The sequence below is a fragment of the Microcaecilia unicolor genome, chromosome 4 (assembly GCF_901765095.1).
Source record: "Microcaecilia unicolor chromosome 4, aMicUni1.1, whole genome shotgun sequence".
Classification (NCBI taxonomy): domain Eukaryota; kingdom Metazoa; phylum Chordata; class Amphibia; order Gymnophiona; family Siphonopidae; genus Microcaecilia; species Microcaecilia unicolor.
The window spans coordinates 64,284,620-64,305,361 of record NC_044034.1 but is presented as its reverse complement, the minus strand read 5'-3'; the positions used below and the strand labels follow the sequence as shown (position 1 = coordinate 64,305,361).

The 20,742-nt window shown below is 40.0% G+C and overlaps 1 protein-coding gene across 5 annotated transcripts in view; it reads left to right on the top strand.

The window, feature by feature from the left end:
- The window catches only part of IFT88 (intraflagellar transport 88), a 269,351-nt gene extending 252,016 nt beyond the window's left edge, over positions 1-17,335 (top strand). For 4 of the 5 annotated variants that reach the window (XM_030200295.1, XM_030200293.1, XM_030200296.1 and 1 more), the window contains exon 26: positions 16,724-17,335. In XM_030200295.1, coding sequence (XP_030056155.1) covers positions 16,724-16,845 — 122 coding nt within the window. In that variant the 3' untranslated portion in view covers positions 16,846-17,335. The remainder of the gene's footprint in view (positions 1-16,723) is intronic. The other variant, XM_030200297.1, reaches the window with a different exon arrangement.
- Positions 17,336-20,742: the final 3,407 nt, after the last annotated feature.

Sequence of the window (20,742 nt, the reverse complement as noted above, 5' to 3'; positions counted from 1 at the left end):
GAGTTCTTCACCTAGCGGGGCATGTGAAGAGTTTGAGTTCAGGCCCACCCACGCCACAGGTTAGCATAACTCAGAAAGTAAAATAATACACTTGTGTGGCATTTTGGAAAATATATTTGCTATTTTAATGCTGCTGTTGTCCATGCAAATAGCAAGCACAAATATGTAGGCATCTTAATATGTGTATTTTATACTAGCAGATTTTTCCAAGGGAACTCACTGCATAGTTTCCATCTGAAAATCAGCTACAAAGTGAAAAGTATCCACCAAGTTAGTGCAGGAGCCCTTCCCGCCACCTCAATGGGCGATGGTATGTGCTTCCCCTTTCTGAAATGGCCACATGGAAAGTGCAAACTTACCGCACAGCCATTTCATGTTTGGCTACTTTCACCCGCTGCAGTAAAAGAGTCCGTCGCCACTAGCACAGAGCCCCTTTTATCGCAGCTTAGTAAAAGGGCCCCTAAGTTTGTACCTAAGGCAATGGAAGGTTAAATGTCTCTGGTTCACAGCCTGCTGCTGTAACCACTAGGAGTCCCAAAAATATCTGTAAACCCAATCTGAAGTTGTGTAAAATGGTGAGTGAAGTATTAATGTGCCACAATAGAAAAAATTTCTAAAATTATATGGTGGATTCCAAATTGGTTTACAAAATTTTCTGGAGCTACTATTTTTCTGTAGCTATCTTCTGATTTGCAGTTCCTCCAGCATTTGTTAGCTTGACCTGATTTTTATCCTGATTGACCTAAAAGGTGTCCAGTGCCTTCACATAAAAGTTTTTATGGATTTTCTGTTTTTTTCAACATAGAAAAAGCTGATTGTTTTGGTCAATATTCAATTAGGTTTATGTTTCTATTCTATTTGGCACAGAATTCAGGAAGCTTATTTAGTAAATCTAGTATTTGGTATAACAGCAATATCAATGCCTCGTTTGGCTTTTTACTTAATAAAATATTTTAAAACAACTTTTTATTTGTCAGGTCTTTATTTTATAGATCATTATCTTTTTAAGAAAAATTTCTCGTACTTCTGTTTAGTTACCTTGCTAGTCAGTTTGAATGTGCAGAAGTAGAAGTCAACTAAAGGTGATAACTTTATATTGAGCTAATTATATTGACTAGCTTTTGGAAGCTATATTTTTTTCATCAGGACATCATGAAGGAAAAATAATTGTAGAAAGCTACTTGAAAATGTATTAGTCTAGTAATAGGGTATCACCTTTTTTCTTGGCCTTTGCATCTGCCTCTTAAATCGAAAAATAGTAAAAACTCTTTCCCTTGGAACAATAAACAAACCCTTACTAGGCCTTTGCTTTTCTTCTTTCTAAACATCTCTGAAAATATTGTAGAGAGTAATTATGAATTATTTCCTATTGGCATTAATGGTGACAGTTTCTAGTGAGCACACCAAAATTAATATGTTGATCTCGTTTGTAAAGAGATTACCTATGCAATAAATTTTCTTTATTGCCTGGGCAGCCATATAGCATCTATCCCTTTCTCTGAGGGCTAATCAATTGTTCAAATTGTACCCTTGTTGCTGATTTCTCTCTCTCTGTACAATTGAAACTGTAAGTCCCCCTTTTAGTTTATTCTAAATAATTAATTCCATAGAAACCTACAGTTCCAAATAATAAAATCTGAATTTTTTCCATATTTTTAATTACTCCTCTTGGAACTAATATATTAAATACCCCTCTTGACATTATTGATAGTTTTAAAGTAATGCTTCTTACGATCCATGACATTTTCATGTAAGTTCTGACAAGGTAACCTAGAATGACTTACTCAAGATGTTACCACATTTTTCTCTTGATTGAGGACCTTAGGTTCATGGTTGCAGTTTCTTCAAAATCAGGTTACTGCATTTCAGTTAAATATTTTTCTGGACAACAAGTCGTAAATTCTTTTAACTTCTACCCCTTTCAGCCAACTTAAGGACTTTCATTTTATTATAGCTTATCTTGAAACCAAAGAGTTACTGGATTCTTTTAACTAAAAGAATCCAACAATGAAATAAAAGAATGAAAGATAAAAGCTTAAATTGCCTATTTTGGCCCCTTCAATATTGAGATTTTTATATTTCTGAGAAGTCAAAAACAAACATCTGGGACATAAGAGGTACCTCTGTCTAGTTATCCTTAAAATCTTAAATTCTTTGAAGTACTCCCCATCTACCGTAGCTCTAGGATTTTCAGAAAACTTATTTACCTAAGTACAGAAATTATGGCCCAGTCTTATTTTCCAAAGTTCTAAATTAACAAGTGTTGAATTTATAGAGAAACATGATTGGGATATAATTACCAGACTACAATCTATTCATATTAAATAAATAGAACTTTGGGGCTTATGAGGTAAGGGGGCACTGCGTTAATCTAAAAGAGGTAATGGAATATTGGTATTTTAAACAGACTTTACTGGATAAAGAAATTAATAGATTTAATTGAAGGCATTCATAAAGTTGTTGTAAAAGGAGTGGTGGTAGATTATTTCAATTACCAGATCTTGAATGAGACATTTTGGTTCCAGAGTCACTTACATTTTCTGCTGGGATAATTGTTCTGGCAACTGGTAACAAAAGACACATGGGGGAAGTGATACTAGACCTGGTTCTACTAATGAGAGAAGTGTTTCTGTCATAGTGGGTCACCGTCCCTAAAATCCAATAATCACTAGATGATGTAGTTCAGTGTTAGATCACAGATAGTGGTAGTCCATTGATCAACAAAGGTCATAAGCTTCTGGAAAGCTAACTTTATCAAGGTGGGGAAGTATGTCAATGAGTCAGTAGCTCATAGGCAGTAGAATGAGTTGGGCTGCTGGGAGATGGCCCTATTAATATTTTGCCCAACACAGTTTCAGCAATTAGTGAGCATGGGTGTGGGTGTGTGGCCCTTCCAATCAAAAAGAAGTTCCACTGTCCCTGCATTAGCTATTCCTAGGGGAAATAGAACAGCAATGTGCAAAATTAAAACTGGATATTGCAAGGGTAACTTTTTTTTTTTTTAATGAGACATAATTAAAGGTAAGGGGAAAATGAGCCCATTATAATTTTGTTAAAAGAAGTAGCAGAATAGGTAAGGAAAAAAGGGTTAGCATTCATAAACTACAAGAGGTACCAGAAAGAGGAACTCAGGCACCATTATCGCTAAGAGAAGCTAAAAGAACAAAAAAAATCAGAAGAATAAAAATACAAATGAAAAAATAATATAGTAAATAACAAAAGGGACAAAACTTTTTATTGATACATTAATGAGAGGAGAAAGTGCAAAAGTGGCATTGTGAGACGCAGATGAAAAGGAGAAGAAGTAGAATTGTTTAACAGATATTTCTGTTCAGTGTACATTGAGGAAGAGCCAGGAGTCAGAAAGTAGATACAAATAGAAATGGAAGTGAGAAAGACCTCAAACAATTTTCAAAAGAATGTGTTTGTGAGGAGTTAGCTGAATTAAACAGAGACAAAGTGATGGAGACAAACAAGCTACATCCAAGGGTATTAATGGAACTTAGGGAAGTTCTGGCATCCCTGCTGTCTGACTTTTTCAATACTTCTTTAGAATGATAGGTTCCAGAATACTGGAGTTAGGCAGATGTGATTTCTCTTCATAAAGTAGAAGTAAGAAGGAGATTGGGAACTACAGATCCTGTTAGCCTGACCTCAGTGATGACTAAATTATTGGAACCACTACTAAAATGGAGGATAATGTAGTTTCCGGAATTTAGTGGACTACAGGAACTGAAATAGCATGGGTTTACCAGAATTAGGTCTCCTCAAGTGATTTTGATCAATTTTTGACTGGGTGACCACAGAGTTGAATCGGGGAGAGCATCAATATATTTGGATTTCAGCAAGACCTTTGATACAGTTCTGCATAGGATATTTATAAACAAACAAGCTGAAGTGCTGGGATTGGGCCCCAAAGTGACCAACCGGGTTAGACACTAGTTGAGTGGAAGATGACAAAGGCCAGTGATAAATGAACTTTTCTCCAAGGAGGAGGGAGTTACAAGATGTGTGCCTCAGGAATCAATCCTTGGTTATTTTTTTTCACCAACATTTTTGTAAACAATATTATGGAAGACCTGTAGGGAAAATTTTGCCTTTTTGTGGAAGATACCAAAATCTGCAACAGGTTAGAGACCCTGAAAGGTGTAGAAAACATGAAAAAGGGATATAGCAAAGGTTAAGGAATGGTCTGCAGTTTGACAACTTAAGATTTTAATGCTAAAAAACTGCAGGGTCATACACTTGAACTGCAAAAACTCAAGGAAGCACAATTACATAGTAGCATAGTAGATGACGGCAGAAAAAAACCTGCATGGTCCATCCAGTCTGCCCAACAAGATAAACTCATATGTGCTACTTTTTGTGTATACCTTACCTTGATTTGTATCTGTCATTTTCAGGGCACAGACCGTATAAGTCTGCCCAGCACTATCCTCGCCTCCCACCACCGGCTCTGCCACATAATCTCAGCTAAGCTTCTGAGGATCCATTCCCTCGGAACAGGATTCCTTTATGTTTATCCCACGCATGTTTGAATTCTGTTACCGTTTTCCTCTCCACCACCTCCCGCGGGAGAGCATTCCAAGCATCCACCACTCTCTCCGTGAAAAAATACTTCCTGATATTTTTCTTGAGTCTGCCCCCCTTCAATCTCGTATCGTGCCCTCTAGTTCTACCATCTTCCCATCTACAGAAAAGGTTTGTTTGCGGATTAATACCTTTCAGATATTTGAACGTCTGTATCATATCACCCCTGTTTCTCCTTTCCTCCAGGGTATACATGTTCAAGTCAGCAAGTCTCTCCTCATACGTCTTGTAACGCAAATCCCATACCATTCTCGTAGCTTTTCTTTGCACCGCTTCAATTCTTTTTACATCCTTAGCAAGATACGGCCTCCAGAACTGAACACAATACTCCAGGTGGGGCCTCACCAACGACTTATACAGGGGCATTAAAACCTCTTTTCTTCTGCTTGTCACTCCCCTTTCTATACAGCCTAGCAACCTTCTACTTAAGGCCACCGCCTTGTCACACTGTTTCGTCGCCTTCAGATCCTCAGATACTATCACCCCAAGATCCCTCTCCCCGTCGGTACCTATCAGACTCTCCCCGCCTAACACGTCTCCCGTGGATTTCTACTCCCTAAGTGCATCACTTTGCATTTCATCTCATTGAATTTTAATCAAGGAAGCACAATTAAAGTTGTGTGTGTGAAACAAAATTATACTGAAAGAGAGCCTATCTGATAATATCAAGGTTTGTTTGTTTATTGCCACCTGTTCATAAGTACTTGTTTTGAAGCAAATTACAAATAAAACTAAAACATGCATACACGTAAAACACCTCCCTCTCTTCTCCCCACCATAATGAGAAGAACAGAAAACAGCAAAAGCCAGAAGAATGCTTGGATGTTTAAAGAGAGGAATGGCCAGCAGAATAGTCGGGCGGGGGGGGGGGGGGGGGGGTGATTTTTGCCTCATTTGGTTTACTGTGCATAATTCTGGAGACCACACTTTCTAATAGATATAAACTGGATGTATGCTTGGAATAAACTTCCTGAGCCCATACGCCAAGCCCCCTCCCTGCCCATCTTCAAATCCTTACTCAAAGCCCACCTCTTCAATGTTGCTTTCGGCACCTAACCATTATACCCTATTCAGGAAATCTAGACTGCCCCAATTTGACTGACTACACACTTTGTCCTTTAGATTGTAAGCTCCTTTGAGCAGGGATTGTCCTTCTCTGTTAAATTGTACAGCGCTGCGTAACCCTAATAGCACTTTAGAAATTTTAAGTAGTATGCAGTTGGTCCAAAGGGTCGCTATTAAAATGGTCAAATTTCTTTGTCCTGTGTATAGTCTGGTAAGAAGATGGGATAATACAGATATGATAGAAACGTGTAAATATCTCCAACCTATAAATACTTAGGAGGCAAGCTTCTGTCAACAGAAAGGAGGCTCTGGAACAAAGGGTCAAAGAATGAAGGTGAAAGAGGGCAGAGGAGTAATTTAAGGAGCAGTGGAAACAAGGACAGTATCTGAAAACAAGAAAGCACAGAACAAGCATAGAGGATCTCTGAGGGAAGAGGAAGGGATTGTACAGCTGAGTAGTTGAATAGGCAGACTGGATAGATCATATATGGTCATTGTCTGTCAAATTTTCTGTTTTTCTATGAGTATTTTTTTGGCATTGAAAGACAGCATCCATTACTGAAGTATTTCCTGATATAAAGTCCATTTGAACAAAATTCTGCCTATCTTGTCCATAAGCACCGGTCTTGCGGCAGGAACTCCAGTAAACTTTAGCATCTACATTAAAAGAGAAATAATGTTTATAGTTTATTAAAATTTTCTATACCACCATAACTGGGGGAAAAAAAACAGGTCACAATGGTGGCACAATCAATACTATCCTTATCTAGTTTTGGTAGTGTGATCATTTTAGTTTATTTATTCATCCCATTTGATATACCGCACAAGACCTACATAACACTAAAACTCAGGACAGTATAAGAGGTGAAAGAAGAATTAAAACAGTAAAGGGAAGCAAGGTTATCATTTAGTCATGAATGGGGAAGGATTCAGAGAAAGGGGTGAGTCTTAAAAAAAATTTTAAGCAGCAACTAAGGTCTGATTTCTGATACAGAGGGTAAGGTCATTCCATAATTTGGGGCCCACATATATTAAAGCAGAGTTTCCTGAGATGTTGAGGTGTAGAGAGGAAAGCGGGGGGAATAGTCAAATGTTTGATCAGCTGAGCGGGGGCAGCGTCTGGGAGTATATGAGATAAGGAGATTGTGGAGGTAAGTGGGCTACAGGATGGTGAGACTTACAAACCAGGAGAAGAATTTTGTATTTGACCTATTCAGTGGCAGAAAGCCAGTGCTCTGAGCGGAGAGAGGGGTGACATAATTTGACTGCAGTAGGTTGGATCAATTGTAAGCGTTTGAAGGAACAAAGAGGAATGTCAGCGTAGAGAGAGTTGTAATAGTGTAGGTGATATATGACAAGGGCCAGGATGAATGAAAGAAAAGGGCAAACGGTGTGAATATGATGAAGTGCAAAAAATAAGGAATGAATTAGTCTATTTGGGATTTGAAAGTAAGCTTTGAGTGAAAGAGAGCATGTAGAATTTTGACTGATTCCTTGTAGGGGAGAGGATGACCATCTATAGAGGGAAAGGAGAGAGCAGAATCATGAGGCATAGAAAATAGAACATATTCGCATTAAGAGGAGTTCAAGAAGAGACAATTGGACTTTAGCCAGGTTGAGACATAAGAATGTCATTGAGACAAAAGAAGAGTCAATAACTTACAGTCATGGTTTTCAGTAATTTTCCAATAACTAACACATCATTAAACAGAAGTGCCAAATATTCAATCATTTCTTCCCCAAATAGTTTGTAGAACATAGGAATAAACACATTTAACACAAGTGATTCATTTAATTGAAAGTTTTAATTATTCTTAAATATTTTCTCCACTCTAAATGAGTGTTCTCTGAGAACAAGAAGGTTGATGAGTCTTTGCAGCATGTAGTGACATCATTGATAGAGCCCGCACATGGAGGGGGTGATGTCACTGATGGAGCTCATGCACAGGAAGCTACTCCATCTTAATGTAACTGAAAAGCTATTGAGTCGCCTTGCTGTGCATGCATGTCATTTACTGCCTACTGCTGTCACATGGGAGGACCTCAGTCTTCATCTTTCTGTGGAGCTAATTAATCACATGTCACTGGAGGTTATATCAAAATGTTTGTTACTTATTTAATTACAATTTTGTAAGTTTTTCACCTGTTCTATTGCTGTGTGGTACTTTTCCCGGTAATGCCTTAGTTAGGTTTTCAGCCATATTTAAGTTTTGTTTACTTTTTTGCACTCAATCTTATAGAGGCAACCCCATCTCTGTATAGCCTTTAGCTGTTGGTGCTTTCTTCTTTTCAAGCCTCCCATCAAGCCTCCTGCAGTGCTATGGGACCTCAATGTGGTATTAGCCCAGTTGATGAAAGCTCCTTTTGAGTTGTTCTATTCCAGTGAACTGAAGTACTTGACCTGGTAAGTCTTATTTTTGGTGGTAGTAACCAGAATGAATGAGCTCCTGGCCCTAGTAACTGATCCACCTTCAACTAAATTTTACAACAGGATTGAGTTCTGTGTACTCATCCTAAGTTCCTTCGAAAAGGTAGTGTTACAGTTACAACTTATCAAGTAGGTCATCCTGCCAATATTTTTTCCTGCCCTCACATCCCCAAAGGTAAAACTACAGTGCACACATTGAATTGAAGAGACTTCGGGTCTTCTACTTTGGAGCAGACTAAAACCCTTAAAAAGTCCATCTTACTGGGCAAAATATTGTGCTGATGGTTTGAACTTGGGGTTTTTTTCTGCTTATGCATATCTTAACAAAGATGATATTTGGTTAAAAAGTCCATCCAACTTTTTGTTTCTTTTGACCCTAATAGAAGAAGGGCTGCTATCAACAAATGCACTCTTCACTTGCTTGGCAAACTGCATTTCCTTCCTTTATGCCTAGGCAAGCTTGACTCTTGAAGGTCATGTCAGAGCTTATGACTACATCAGTAACCCATTTGAGGTCGTCATCCATGGAGAAAATTGCAGGACTGCAACATGGGTATTCGTTCATGTATTCACATCCCACTACCTTTTAGACACTCCCTGTAAGATGGTAGGTTTGGCCTGTCAGTCCTCCAGAATCTCTTTGAGTATTACAATCTGACTCCATCTCCCTTAGGCTCATTTCTTTTTCGTTCCAAGCTTCCTTCCAAAAATAATATAAAATAGGTTACTTGCTACCAAAAATATATTGGTGTCTGCCTGTTGTGTACTCTTTCCCCTTTTAATGTTGATGGCAACCTGTAGCTAGGGATCCCCATTCCATGAAGACTTGCTATCCTGCTTGTCCTTGGAGAAAACCAAGTTACTTACCTGTAGCAGATGTTCTCTGACAATAGCAGGGTACAAGACCTCACATACCTGCCCACTTCCCCAAGGTGTTGTATTCAACTGACTGAGGTGGCTGCAAGCAGGAAATGATGCATATATGCATTATATTAAAACAGTGGTTCCCAAACCTGGTTCTGGAGGCACCCTAGCCAGTCAAGTTTGAGGATATCCACAATGAGTATTCATGAGAGAGATTTGCATGCAGGGAAGGCAGTGCATGCAATCTCTCATAAATATTCATTATGGATATCTTGAAAACCAGACTGGCTGGGGGGTGCCTGCAGGACCAGATTTGGGGACCACTATACTAAACTGAAATAACATCAAATTCATATATAATAAGGCCATGACTATTTTGTTACTACTTCAAGTGTAAAGGGAAAAGTGTGACTGTCTTGTTAAAACTTCTTGTAATAAATTTGTTCTACTTTTAGCTGATAAAACGGGAATTTTTCCCGATGAATATTCTTAACTTTTTCCTTGGTACACTGTAGTCTACACTTCAAATGTTCCTATTTCCATTTATGTTATATTTAGTTTAGATCGCTTTGAAATATTTGGGGTCCTTTTACCAAGCTGCAGTAAAATGTTTTTAACGCGTGCTGAGGCCCTGTTTTACCACGGTGGGTAAAGGGCTGCCTTTTTTTTTTAAGAAATGGCCACGGCCATTTCAGGGGGAGCACTTACTGCCACCCATTGAGGTGGCGGTAAGGGCTCCCGCGCTAACCTAGTGGTAACTGGGCAGCGCACAGTACTGCCTGATTACTGACGTGTAAACACCGGCACTACAAAAATAAAAATATTTTTGTAGCGCCAGAAGTGGTGCACGCTGGGGATGGGTACTACTGCTGGGCTGCTGTGGTAACTTGGCAGTAGTTCTGGATTAGCAAGCAGTAAGCTCATGTTGGGCTTACCACCGCTTCATAAAAGACCCCCTTTATTTTTTATGCTTATGTTATTCTGTAACATGGAGGTAATTTTATTAAACTATTTTCTGTGTGTAAAGCATGTTTTACACATTTGACAGAAAAAGTGCATAGGTGTTCTCAGGGGATGTAGTTTGGATGGAGCTGGGGTGGCATTGCAATGTACATGCGTATTTTATGTTTAAGTATCTTTATTGAGTTTTCAACAAATAAGACAATGCAAGACTGTAACAAGTCAGAACCATTACATCAAACAGAGTGAAACATTCCTCCCAAAAATCCCCTCCCCCAAATCTAGAACAAATATACCCATTAAGATCATCAAAACAGACTTTAAAGAAAACACTGAGGAAAGCTAGAGTGCCAAATTATTCAGTACTGCTGATCAAACCCATGTAGGAAGGGTGTCGAGGAAAGGAGTATATAATTTAAGAAATCATCTCTTACGCATACAACTATGTGTATCTATGGAGAGTCTCTCCATCTGCAGTAATTCATGCATATGACTCAATTAAGCCAAAGTGGGAGCTTCAGTATGAATCCACTTTAACAGGATACACCTCTTGGCAATCAAAATGGGTTTACGTATCGTACGTATTTTATAAAATACTGTGTGTATGATAGACTGTATACCCAAATTTATACCTTTGGAGCAGATGCACATTTGTGCGAAACCATTGTATGCTACTGGGCTCTGTTCTGGGTGTTTTGTACTTATAAAATGGGTTCTGTAAGCATTTATAGGTGAATAACTCTTCTTCGGCAAAGCTACCCAATGAGTAATTCCCAGGTTCCGTTTACAGGAGTCTGGCTAAACCAACTTCCTAGCTCTGTCCAGGGGTATATATTATAAAGGAACCTGGCTGTTCTGGGCCTACACCAGAACTTTTCTTCTGTTAGAGAGAACTGGAATAAAAGTAAAGTCACTGCTGTGAAAATATATTAATTTATTATATAGGTAAGAAAATAGAATAATACACCCTACACTACAGCTCAGCTGTACAAATGTAGCTCCCTTATGCTGATAAGCAACTGTAGAATGTATTGTCTAACTAAAACACTGATATCACTGGTTACTAGGTTATTACACAATCCTGATTAATAATACTGACTAGGTCATGAAGTAATACAGTTAGCAGCACATCTTCCTGATCACAAAGTTCTGACTAACCCGCCTTTGCTGAGGTAAGAACCCACTAGCTAATCCCCGACTATAGGAAATAAATCCCCGTAATTCTCACCGAGCTGACTCTAGGTGATCTCTCAGATGAAGTGGACACAGGTTTTTCCCTTTAGACTCCAGCTGTTTTCCACAGCGAGTCCCCGTCTTAGGAAACAGCACAGGCTCTCTGCAGCATGCAGGATTACAGTCTCTCTGGCCGGTAGAGCTGAACCAACAGGTACTTTCTTCAGATGGTCAGTTCACAAAGTTGTGGACCACTTCAGGTCTCGCTGGTCTTCTTTTCAGCTACCCTTCTTCCAGTAGAACCAGACAAATTCTCCCTTTCTTCTTTTCTTTCTTCTTTTCTTTCTTCTTCTGTCTGTTCTCTCTGACTCCTCTTTCTGGTTCCCGCTCTCTGGCCCCTGATTCCCAGGTGACCAGACAGCAACCAATCAGGATCTTGTCCAGCTCCTTCCCTGAGCAAGAAAAAAACCTTTTTGTTCTTCCAGTTGGTACATTGGTATGCATTCCTGTCTCTCATCAGACTCGCTGGCACCATGGCCTTACCCCCTGTAGCTCATCAGGGAGGTGCAAGGGTCAGGTAGCCCACTGCATATCCTTGAGTTTTTTTTTTTTTTTTCAGACCTGCCAGTTATTTACCACAAGCAGAGCTCTGCCACAAACAGAAAGTTGAATCTGCTTGGTCACTGAAGTGCAGGGTCTTAGTTCACAGACTCCATCTTGACATACTTGTATACACAGGCTGAGATCAGCAGAGTGAGGCTCACAGGGAAATAGCCCTACAGTTCAGAATAACTGCCTTTTCCCAGCTTTAACAAATGAGCCATGTTATAAACTTATTCCTGAAATGCAACTTGTGAAGTAGCCCCATTATTATTAAATATAAAATATCACCAAACTTGCCACATTGTAGCTTGTATTTTTCATTGATATTTAATATCTAGAACAAAACATCTATCAAAATCTTGATAAATACAAACATCTGCCCAAAGGTGGTTATGATTCACTAATTTAATAGACTCAATCTGTGTATCCTGCAACCATTCTCTTTTTACCCCTCTGTAGTCTCTTGTGATCTCTTACATATGTTTCATTGGAATATATAATCTTTAGCTTTTGAATTAACACTTCTCTACACATCAGTCAATCCAAGATCACTTGTATAGTTTTATAAAAACATCCACCATCTTATCATAACTCTTTTAAACAGAACAGCATTAAGATCACGTGCAAAAAAAAAAAAAATTCAGCCATGTTTACACAAAAAGCCTGCTAAGAATGGGAAGACCTAATCAAGACATATATTGAAGTGATTTACTGTGCATGTCATTTAATAGATCATCTTTTCTTTTCTAGTCTTTATTACAAGATATGTTGTGAATAGTGTGGCTGTTGTAGTCTTTAAGAATGAGACATACTTATGTGCTTTACTAAAAATATTCATTAAGATGATCACGGTTAAAACAGCAAGCAAGTAATTTTACTGTGATTTAGTAAATAATATGCATCAATATTTTGTTTTAATTGAAGAATTTAAGTGAACAAGCTGGAGAGAATACATATTATCTCATATTTTTACCACTGCTTTTAGTATCATTAAAAAAACAAAAACTTTTAAACTAGAATGGTTGGGGGGGGGGGGGGGGGGTGTGGAAGCTGGCAGTCGCTCAAGAGTACATGCTTTGGAATGAGATATCCTTGAAGGATACTGTCAAAACAGGATATTTAGGGAATCCCAATAGTGAAGTTTCAACAAAGGTGAAAGAGAGCCAGGAACCTTTAAGGGGAGAGCAAGGTAAAGATTGCAAATTGTCTCTGTCAGTTTCTAAGCAGCTTGTAGATTCAAGGAAAAACAATTTGAACTCTCCCTATACATATGCTGAAAGCCTAAAAAATAAGATGGGAAGGGACAGTTAGAGTCAGTGACATAGCTACGGGTGGCCCAATGGTGGCACCACACTCCCCTCTCTCCATCTCCTCCACCTGTAGCCCGGCATCTGCGTCTCTGAGTGCCCTCCCCAGTACAGGACAACTGAGTTTTTATTATGGTATGGTGCCAAAACTGGCCCAAAATCCTTTTCCTGCTCAGTTTTGGCCAAAACTGATGGTGTGTTTTTGGTGGAAGCCGAAAATTTGTGCCTTGTCCTCTTTGTCTCTCTCTGTCTCCGTCCCCTCTGAACAAGAATTGTCCCCCCCCCCCCAAGCCAACCAGTAGGTGCCCCTCTTGAACCTAGCTTACACAATCCCTGGTGGTCTAGGAGTGTAGTCAGAACAGAAGTGATCCCCAGTCGCTCCTGGCCATGCTGGCTCTGCTCAAAATGGCTGCCATTAACTCTAGTGGTAATCTCGCAAGACTGCTGCAAGAGGTCACAGCAACCATTTTGAGAGTAGAGCTGACATGGACAAGAGCAACTGGGGATCACTCCTACCATGACTCCACCACTAGACCCCCAGGAATGTAGGGTAGTCGTGGGTGGGGAGGGGGGGTACTCTTTGCATTTTTTTTTGTTTAATGCAGTTGCAAGTAATGCAGTTATGATCTTGCATAGTAGTTTGCTCCTAATAAATGCTTTTCATATAAATGTTTAGTAGGAATTTAAGTCTATAAATTTGGGGTAATAAGCTCCCTAGGAATTAGTCTGTTTGTGGAGATACGGCATCAGCTGTCACTTCAAAGTCAGCCACTGTAAAAGCACTATGGCTTTTTTATTTCATTAGCTGAGGTTCATGGGTATGGAGGCTGTTTTGCTTGGAGGTAAAATGTGGTCTTTCATTATTTAAATTATTATATATATTCTGATTTGGATACTATTTGGGTGATTCTAAAGAGTTTCCAGGCTCTGTTGGGTATGAGGAAGATGCAGCGTTTTAATCAAACTTGTGGCATGCAGAAGCTAGATTCTATGAGAGAGGAACCTGCAGTGATTGTTTTCAAGCACAAGTACTGGTCATCTTATAATTTTAGTAGGGAGATTATATTACAAAGAAATTAAGTTTATATATTAGAAAATAATGTATTGTTCTTGTTTGTAATTTTTCAGAGCATATAGCCCTCATATTCAATGACACCATAGTAACATAGTAGATGACGGCAGAAAAAAAGACCTGCACGGTCCATCCAGTCTGCCCAACAAGACAACTCATGTGTGCTACGTTTTGTGTATACCCTACTTTGATTTGTACCTGTGCTCTTCAGGGCACAGACCGTACAAGTCTGCCCAGCACTATCCCCGCCTCCCAACCACCAACCCCGCCTCCCAACCACCGGCTCTGGCACAGACCGTATAAGTCTGCCCAGCACTATCCCCGTTTCCCACCACCGGCTCTGGCACAGACCGTATAAGTCTGCCCAGCACTATCTCTGCCTCCCACCACCAGCTCTGGCACAGACCGTATAAGTCTGCCCAGCACTATCCCCGCCTCCCAACCACCAACCCCGCCTCCCACCACCGGCTCTGGCACAGACCATATAAGTCTGCCCAGCACTATCCCTGCCTCCCACCACCGGCTCTGGCACAGACCATATAAGTCGGCCCAGCACTGTCCCCGCCTCCCACCACTGGCTCTGGCATAGACCGTATAAGTGTGCCCAGCACCATCCCCGCCTCCCAACCACCAGCCCCGCCTCCCACCACCGGCTCTGGCACAGACCGTATAAGTCTGCCCAGCACTATCCCCGCCTCCCAAACTCCAGCCCCACCTCCCTGGATTATGCATCAGGCTGGTATAGTATCTGTAGTGTAGACCAGTGTTTGGACTCCTTTACTGTATTTTAATAGGGATCTATATCATTTTGTCCTTAATCAGGTTTATAACTAAATACAAAATGGGAAACATCTCAGTGCTACGCTCTCTTATTTGTTCACAGTTTGAGTAAGCTGGTGATCATGATTTTTTTTTTCATTTTTTACACGTTCTCACAAAGTTATTGTCTCAGAGGAACATCTGCATTAACTTGGATAGCTAAATGTTCCAGACTTATTGAGAAGTCCTTGATAAAAATGACTCTCCCAGTTGTCAGCCTGTGCTTGCTGTTCCTCGGACTAGAGGGTAATAATCTCCTGTGGGTTTAGCAGAGGGCTGCCGACTGCAAGCTGTGACAACCCCAGTGGACTTCATTGGTTCACAGTCACACAACGAAACTTAAGTTTTCGATTTTAGTTTTGGCCAAAGCCAGGCGATAAGTTTCTGCTGCAGTTTTGGTTTCATCCAAAAGTGTTTAGATAGTTTCGGTATCAATTTCAGTTTTGGTCAAAACTGAAAAAAGCAGTTTGTCAGTCTCTACTCCCTAGTGTACCTCAGAGGTGTCCCCTGTGGCCGCAGCAATTCATTTTTGCTGCCTGCACCAGTGCCACAGGCTTCCTTCTGCTGCATTCTGCCAGTGATGAAACAGGAAGTGACATCAGGGAAGGCGGGACATGGTAGAGGGAAGCTGCGGGACTGGCACAGAGCGAAAATGAACTGCTACGGCTGCCGGGAACACCTCTGAGGTACACAGGGGAGGGGATTCAGAGAGAGGGGGAGATGCTGGTTCACAGGTAAGGGATTAGGGAAAGAGGGAGATATGTTGGATGCATGGGTGGGGGGAGGCTGAGGGGAAGATAAAAATAAAAAAACCTGCATATTTATATATTTATGGGGGGCAGGGGGTGAAAGGGCCCATCAAGTTAACTCTGGGCCCACCTAAAAAATTAGGTCTGGCTACACCACTGGTTAAAGTATGTAGCACTAAATGAAGAGGTAGATATAATAGGCATCTCAGAGACCTGGTGGAAAGAGGACCACCAAGATGATCACAGATGTACCCTCTAATACCAGGGTACAAATTATATTGCAATGATAAGATGGATCAGATTGAAGGGTAGGTTCCACTGAATGTTAAAGAGGGAAGTGAGTTAAACAAAATAAAAGTTGTGCAGGAAACACACATCACACATGATTCACCTTAAGTATGTGTAATTCTGGTCACCATATCTCAGAAAGGTATAGCAGAATTAGAAGGATAAAAGAAGAGCAACCAAAACGATTAAGGGGGTGGAACTCCTCTCATATGAAGAAAGGCTTAAAAGGTTAGAACTGTTCTGTTTGGAAAACAGACAGTTGGGGGGGGGGGGGTGATATCTAGGTTTACGAAATCCTGAGTGAAGTAAGACAGGTGAACATGAATCAATTGTTTACTCTTTTAAAAAGTACAAAGATTAGGGGACACTCAATGAAGTTACATGGTAATACTTTTAAAATGAATAGGAGAAAATATTTTTTTCACTCAACAAATAGATAAGCTCTGAAACTCATTGCCAGAGGATGCGGTAACAGCATTTAGCATATCTGGGTTTGAAAAAGGTTTAGACAACTACCTGGAGGAAAAGTTCATCATAATCTGCTAATAAGCTAGACATGGGATTGGTAGCATGGAATCTTGCTACTGTTGGGATTCTGCCAGGTACTTGTGGATGGATGGATGGACCATTGGTCTGACCCAGATTGGCTGTTCTTATGGTAATCGTTATTGTCTTTCAAAAACATATGTTAACTGTAAAGGTTGTTTTTTGTGTGTACTTTGAGGAGCTGAGGTAGTTTTCTTATTGGTTGATTTTTACTGAATTAGTTAATTTTCTTACTTAATAATGCTTGTTTTGATTCTAGATGCCTCGTATATTGATCCTCTTGGCCCACAAATGGAAAGACCAAAAACAGCAGCAAAAAAACGAGTTGAAGATGATGACTTTGCAGATGAAGAGTTAGGAGATGATTTACTTCCAGATTAGGGTTTGTCATATGATTGATTTGTAATAAGAAATCATTTGCTTTATAAACCCTCTTTCACGAGTTTCTGTTGTATGTGAAAATATTTTTGTATACACTAGGTTATATATATATATAGCTGTGGCTTATGCATTTGCTCCTGATAAAGCAGGTAATCAAATCAAAGTTTTCTCATAAACTGGCTATTAGCAACAGAAATTTGGAGCATGTGTCTTTGCAGCAGTGTCAATATAATTTGTATAAAAGCAGCTGGTGCTGCTATTGCTTGGGCAAGTTATTCTTTTGGCAAGTAATCAGTTGTTTTGTTCAGACCACATGGCTGACAAGGACTTTTAGGTACTCTGTATCACACACAATAATTGTCTAACTTTTGTTGTATTGTGAAAGTTCTATGTATTATTGGTTATGCTTACATTATCAATAAAATTATTTTAGATGTTTCTAAAGAATTGAGATGTGCCACGTGTTGAATGTTACATGTTACTATAGCCTTGGGCTATTCATGCAGTTCTTTGTGCTATTTTGCCCCCTCTCAGTCACTTTCTGACCCTGATGGTATTGTATTGCCCCCTCACTGTGCTGTGTAAGGCTTTTATTTGTCATTTTCATGCTACTTTGCCCCACGCTTAGTGCCATGGGGTACTGTTGCCTCTACTGCTGATGCCTACCTGCAAGTTTAAAAACTTGGATGGAAAACCCCAGTGTTACAGTTAAAAGTAGGAAGAACTGATTCATACATCGACTTTAATTTAAAAAAAACTTCGAAAACAGAATGAAAAGAGGGAAGAGGGGTAAGCAATGAAACAAAATGAACAGTTTTTCCAGGTACATCTATATTACCCATTCATCCTAACTACTTGCTGTCGATGGGGTACAAAATACATTTATTTAAATTCTTCATATACTGCCTCTGTGTGGCACAATCAGCTACATATACCAATGATTACAATGTAGAGAAAAAAAATAAAGAATTTTTTTTAAAGACGTGAGGTAAAGCCGCAGACCTCCACAGGCCATAATTCCAGTAGGATGCATCAATCACCAAATTAATTAAGATTATATGAAACAAAAAATGCATCAATACAAGCAATAGACAGTATGCTAAACCCCTAAAGAAAGATGTGTTAATACAAAACAGACTGTTAACTAAAAGCATAAAACCAAGAGGATACAAGAAGTCGCCTCACCCTATGCCTGGAACAACCTTCCTGAGCCCTTACGCCAAGCCCCCTCCCTGCCCATCTTCAAGTCTTTGCTTAAGGCCCACCTCTTCAATGCTGCTTTCGGCACCTAACTCTTACCTTTCAGGAAATCCAGGCTGCCCCAATTTGACTGCCCCTATCGAACTGACTGTTCACTTGTCCTTTAGATTGTAAGCTCTTTGAGCAGGGACTGTCCTTTTATGTTAAATTGTACAGCGCTGCGTAACCCTAGTAGCGCTTTAGAAATGTTAAGTAGTAGTAGTAGTAGTTGTTTATTAGTTTTACTGTTTATAGTCTTCACACACGTGTACATTTTTTTTACATTCGGCTGTCTGAAAAATAAAATTCAAATTGTATTAAAATAAGTTTGTTTCACAACATATTCTACAGTTTCCATACTGAAAGCTACTACTAATAATAATTTCTATAGTGCTACTAGATGTACGCAGCACTGTACACATTATATACAGGCCCTTTTTGTACCTGGGGCAATGGAGGGTTAAGTGACTTACCCAAAGTCACAAGGAGCTACAGTGGGAATCAAGCCCAGGTTGCCAGGATCAAAGCCCACTGCACTAACCATTAGGCCACTCCTCCACCCCAAAAAGTATTGATTATGTAAGTCTTCACACCCTTTATCATATCAAGCCTAAATTTGCCTCATTTTGAAAAACTACCTTAATAAAGCCCATAATAAGTTATGTAGTTTAGTTTAATAAAAATTTTGATACACCACTTGGTCAATAAGGTCTCAGTGGTGTACAATTAAAATCAATCAAGACGAAGACAGAAGAAAAACTACAAAATAAAATAGGAAAGATAATAAAACCTTATAACACGCATATAGAGTCAATCACACACAAACATTTTTTAAAAAGCACTCATTCAAACCTCATGAAAGGGGTTTTCTTCAGTGTGCCATCTAGGCACTTGCCTATGTTGTACCCAGATGGAGGATAACCCTACATTTAAATAGTATTTATTGGTATGGGACCGGGACAGGAGTGGCATACTGCATGAAGCCAAAAAAGCAGGTCTGTCAGACTGGTTTTGTTTTTTTGGGAGCGTGGGTTTTTTTTTCTTTTCTACTATCCACTCGCTCAATAACTCAGATGACTCCAAAGTTGTTCTGAACAAACTGTTTACTAAAGCCACTTTCTTGGTTGTCAACAGTCAATGTGAGGTAGTAGGCACTGTGGCAAAGGAAACAGTAGCAAATAAAATATATACAAATTCTAATAGGGTATTCATTCTCAGAGAAACATTGCAATCGCCTAATCTCCTCAATCCTACTACTGAGGGTAGCAGGGGGTAAATACAGTTCTTTTTGAGCAATTGCTGGCTACAGTGGGTAGCAGCGCAGTCTAGTTCTTTACAGGTTCCACATATTTTAGATACGTGCTATGTTGAGACTTGGGCTCTGAATTTAGGCAACACTGAAAGCCAGATGCAAACGTCCTGTAGATGGTGCTTTTTCTTCAGCCCTATGATGATCCTGGACCACCAGTAGAAGTGATGACATCCAGGTCCACTTGCTGATACATACATAGACCAGTCTTTCCCTGTTCTCAGTAACACAAGTGTGTGGTGAACGTCCCCCATTGTCTCTGCCATCCACTAGCGCAGCTGCTTAAGCAGCTTTCAGTCACCTAGATACTTCTGGGTACTCTTTGACTTGTTTGTACTGGCTTGGATAGCACAGCGCTAGTCCTTATAAAGACTGGAGTTGCCAGGTGGCTATGATTTCCGTCCAGCTAGTTGTACATGCCATTGCAGTGTCTTTCGTGCTTGATTTAGTAGTTCTCTGCCGTCGTGCTCTCCACTCCCTCGAATAAAGAGCAGTTGAAGGGGGTTTGACTGACTGGGTTCAGTGAGCTGTGGTTCAGGCACATTTCAAAGTAATTTTGGAGGGGTGGAGGAGATCGATTTGATAAAATCCTTAACCACCTTTGGAGTATGGAGAAATCGGTGTTTCCCATTAATCATGAGCACAAGTCTAGCGGGAAACCACAGTCCCACCTGTAGTCCTTTGCTTTAGAGGTTTTATTTTGTTTGTTTGGTTTTTTTAATAGGTCCAAAGCATCTCTCTTCCTCACTTTTTCAGGGCCGAGGTCTGGAAACACATCTATACCGTCAAAGCTACACAGACTTTGTCTCTCCTGGCTTGTCGCAAAATCAACTATTGTCTCCCGGTAGTGGAGTAATTTTACCACAAAGGCATGTGGAGGTAAATTAGGATTTGGCTTTGGTTGATATATTGATTAATACAATTTTGTTCATCTCCACTCTGGGACTCCTGGTTTTTTACCCACTGCCTTGTTGTATTGTGATTATCCGTGGGACTTCGTTGAGTTCTCCACGTTCATGGATTCTCTACTGATTTGGTCAGAGCTTCCCATTCACCTGCTCTGTTTTGAATGGAGAAGTTGCAGTGGAGCCAGGAAAAGAGATTTGCATATAATGGAGGTGGTGCATGCAAATCAAGTTCATGCCTATTCATTGTGACTATCCTGAAAATCTGACTCACAAGAGGTACTCCAGGACTAGACTTGGGAAACACTGTTTTAGAGCTCTTAAATGTTTGATATTTTGTACTGTTGGTTTCCTTTCAGTTAGTCTGCTCCGGGCACAGGGGTTAGAAATACCCAAGGTGGGGTGGAAGGGAGGGTCGCTTTTAGGAGAAGGAATTAATTACGG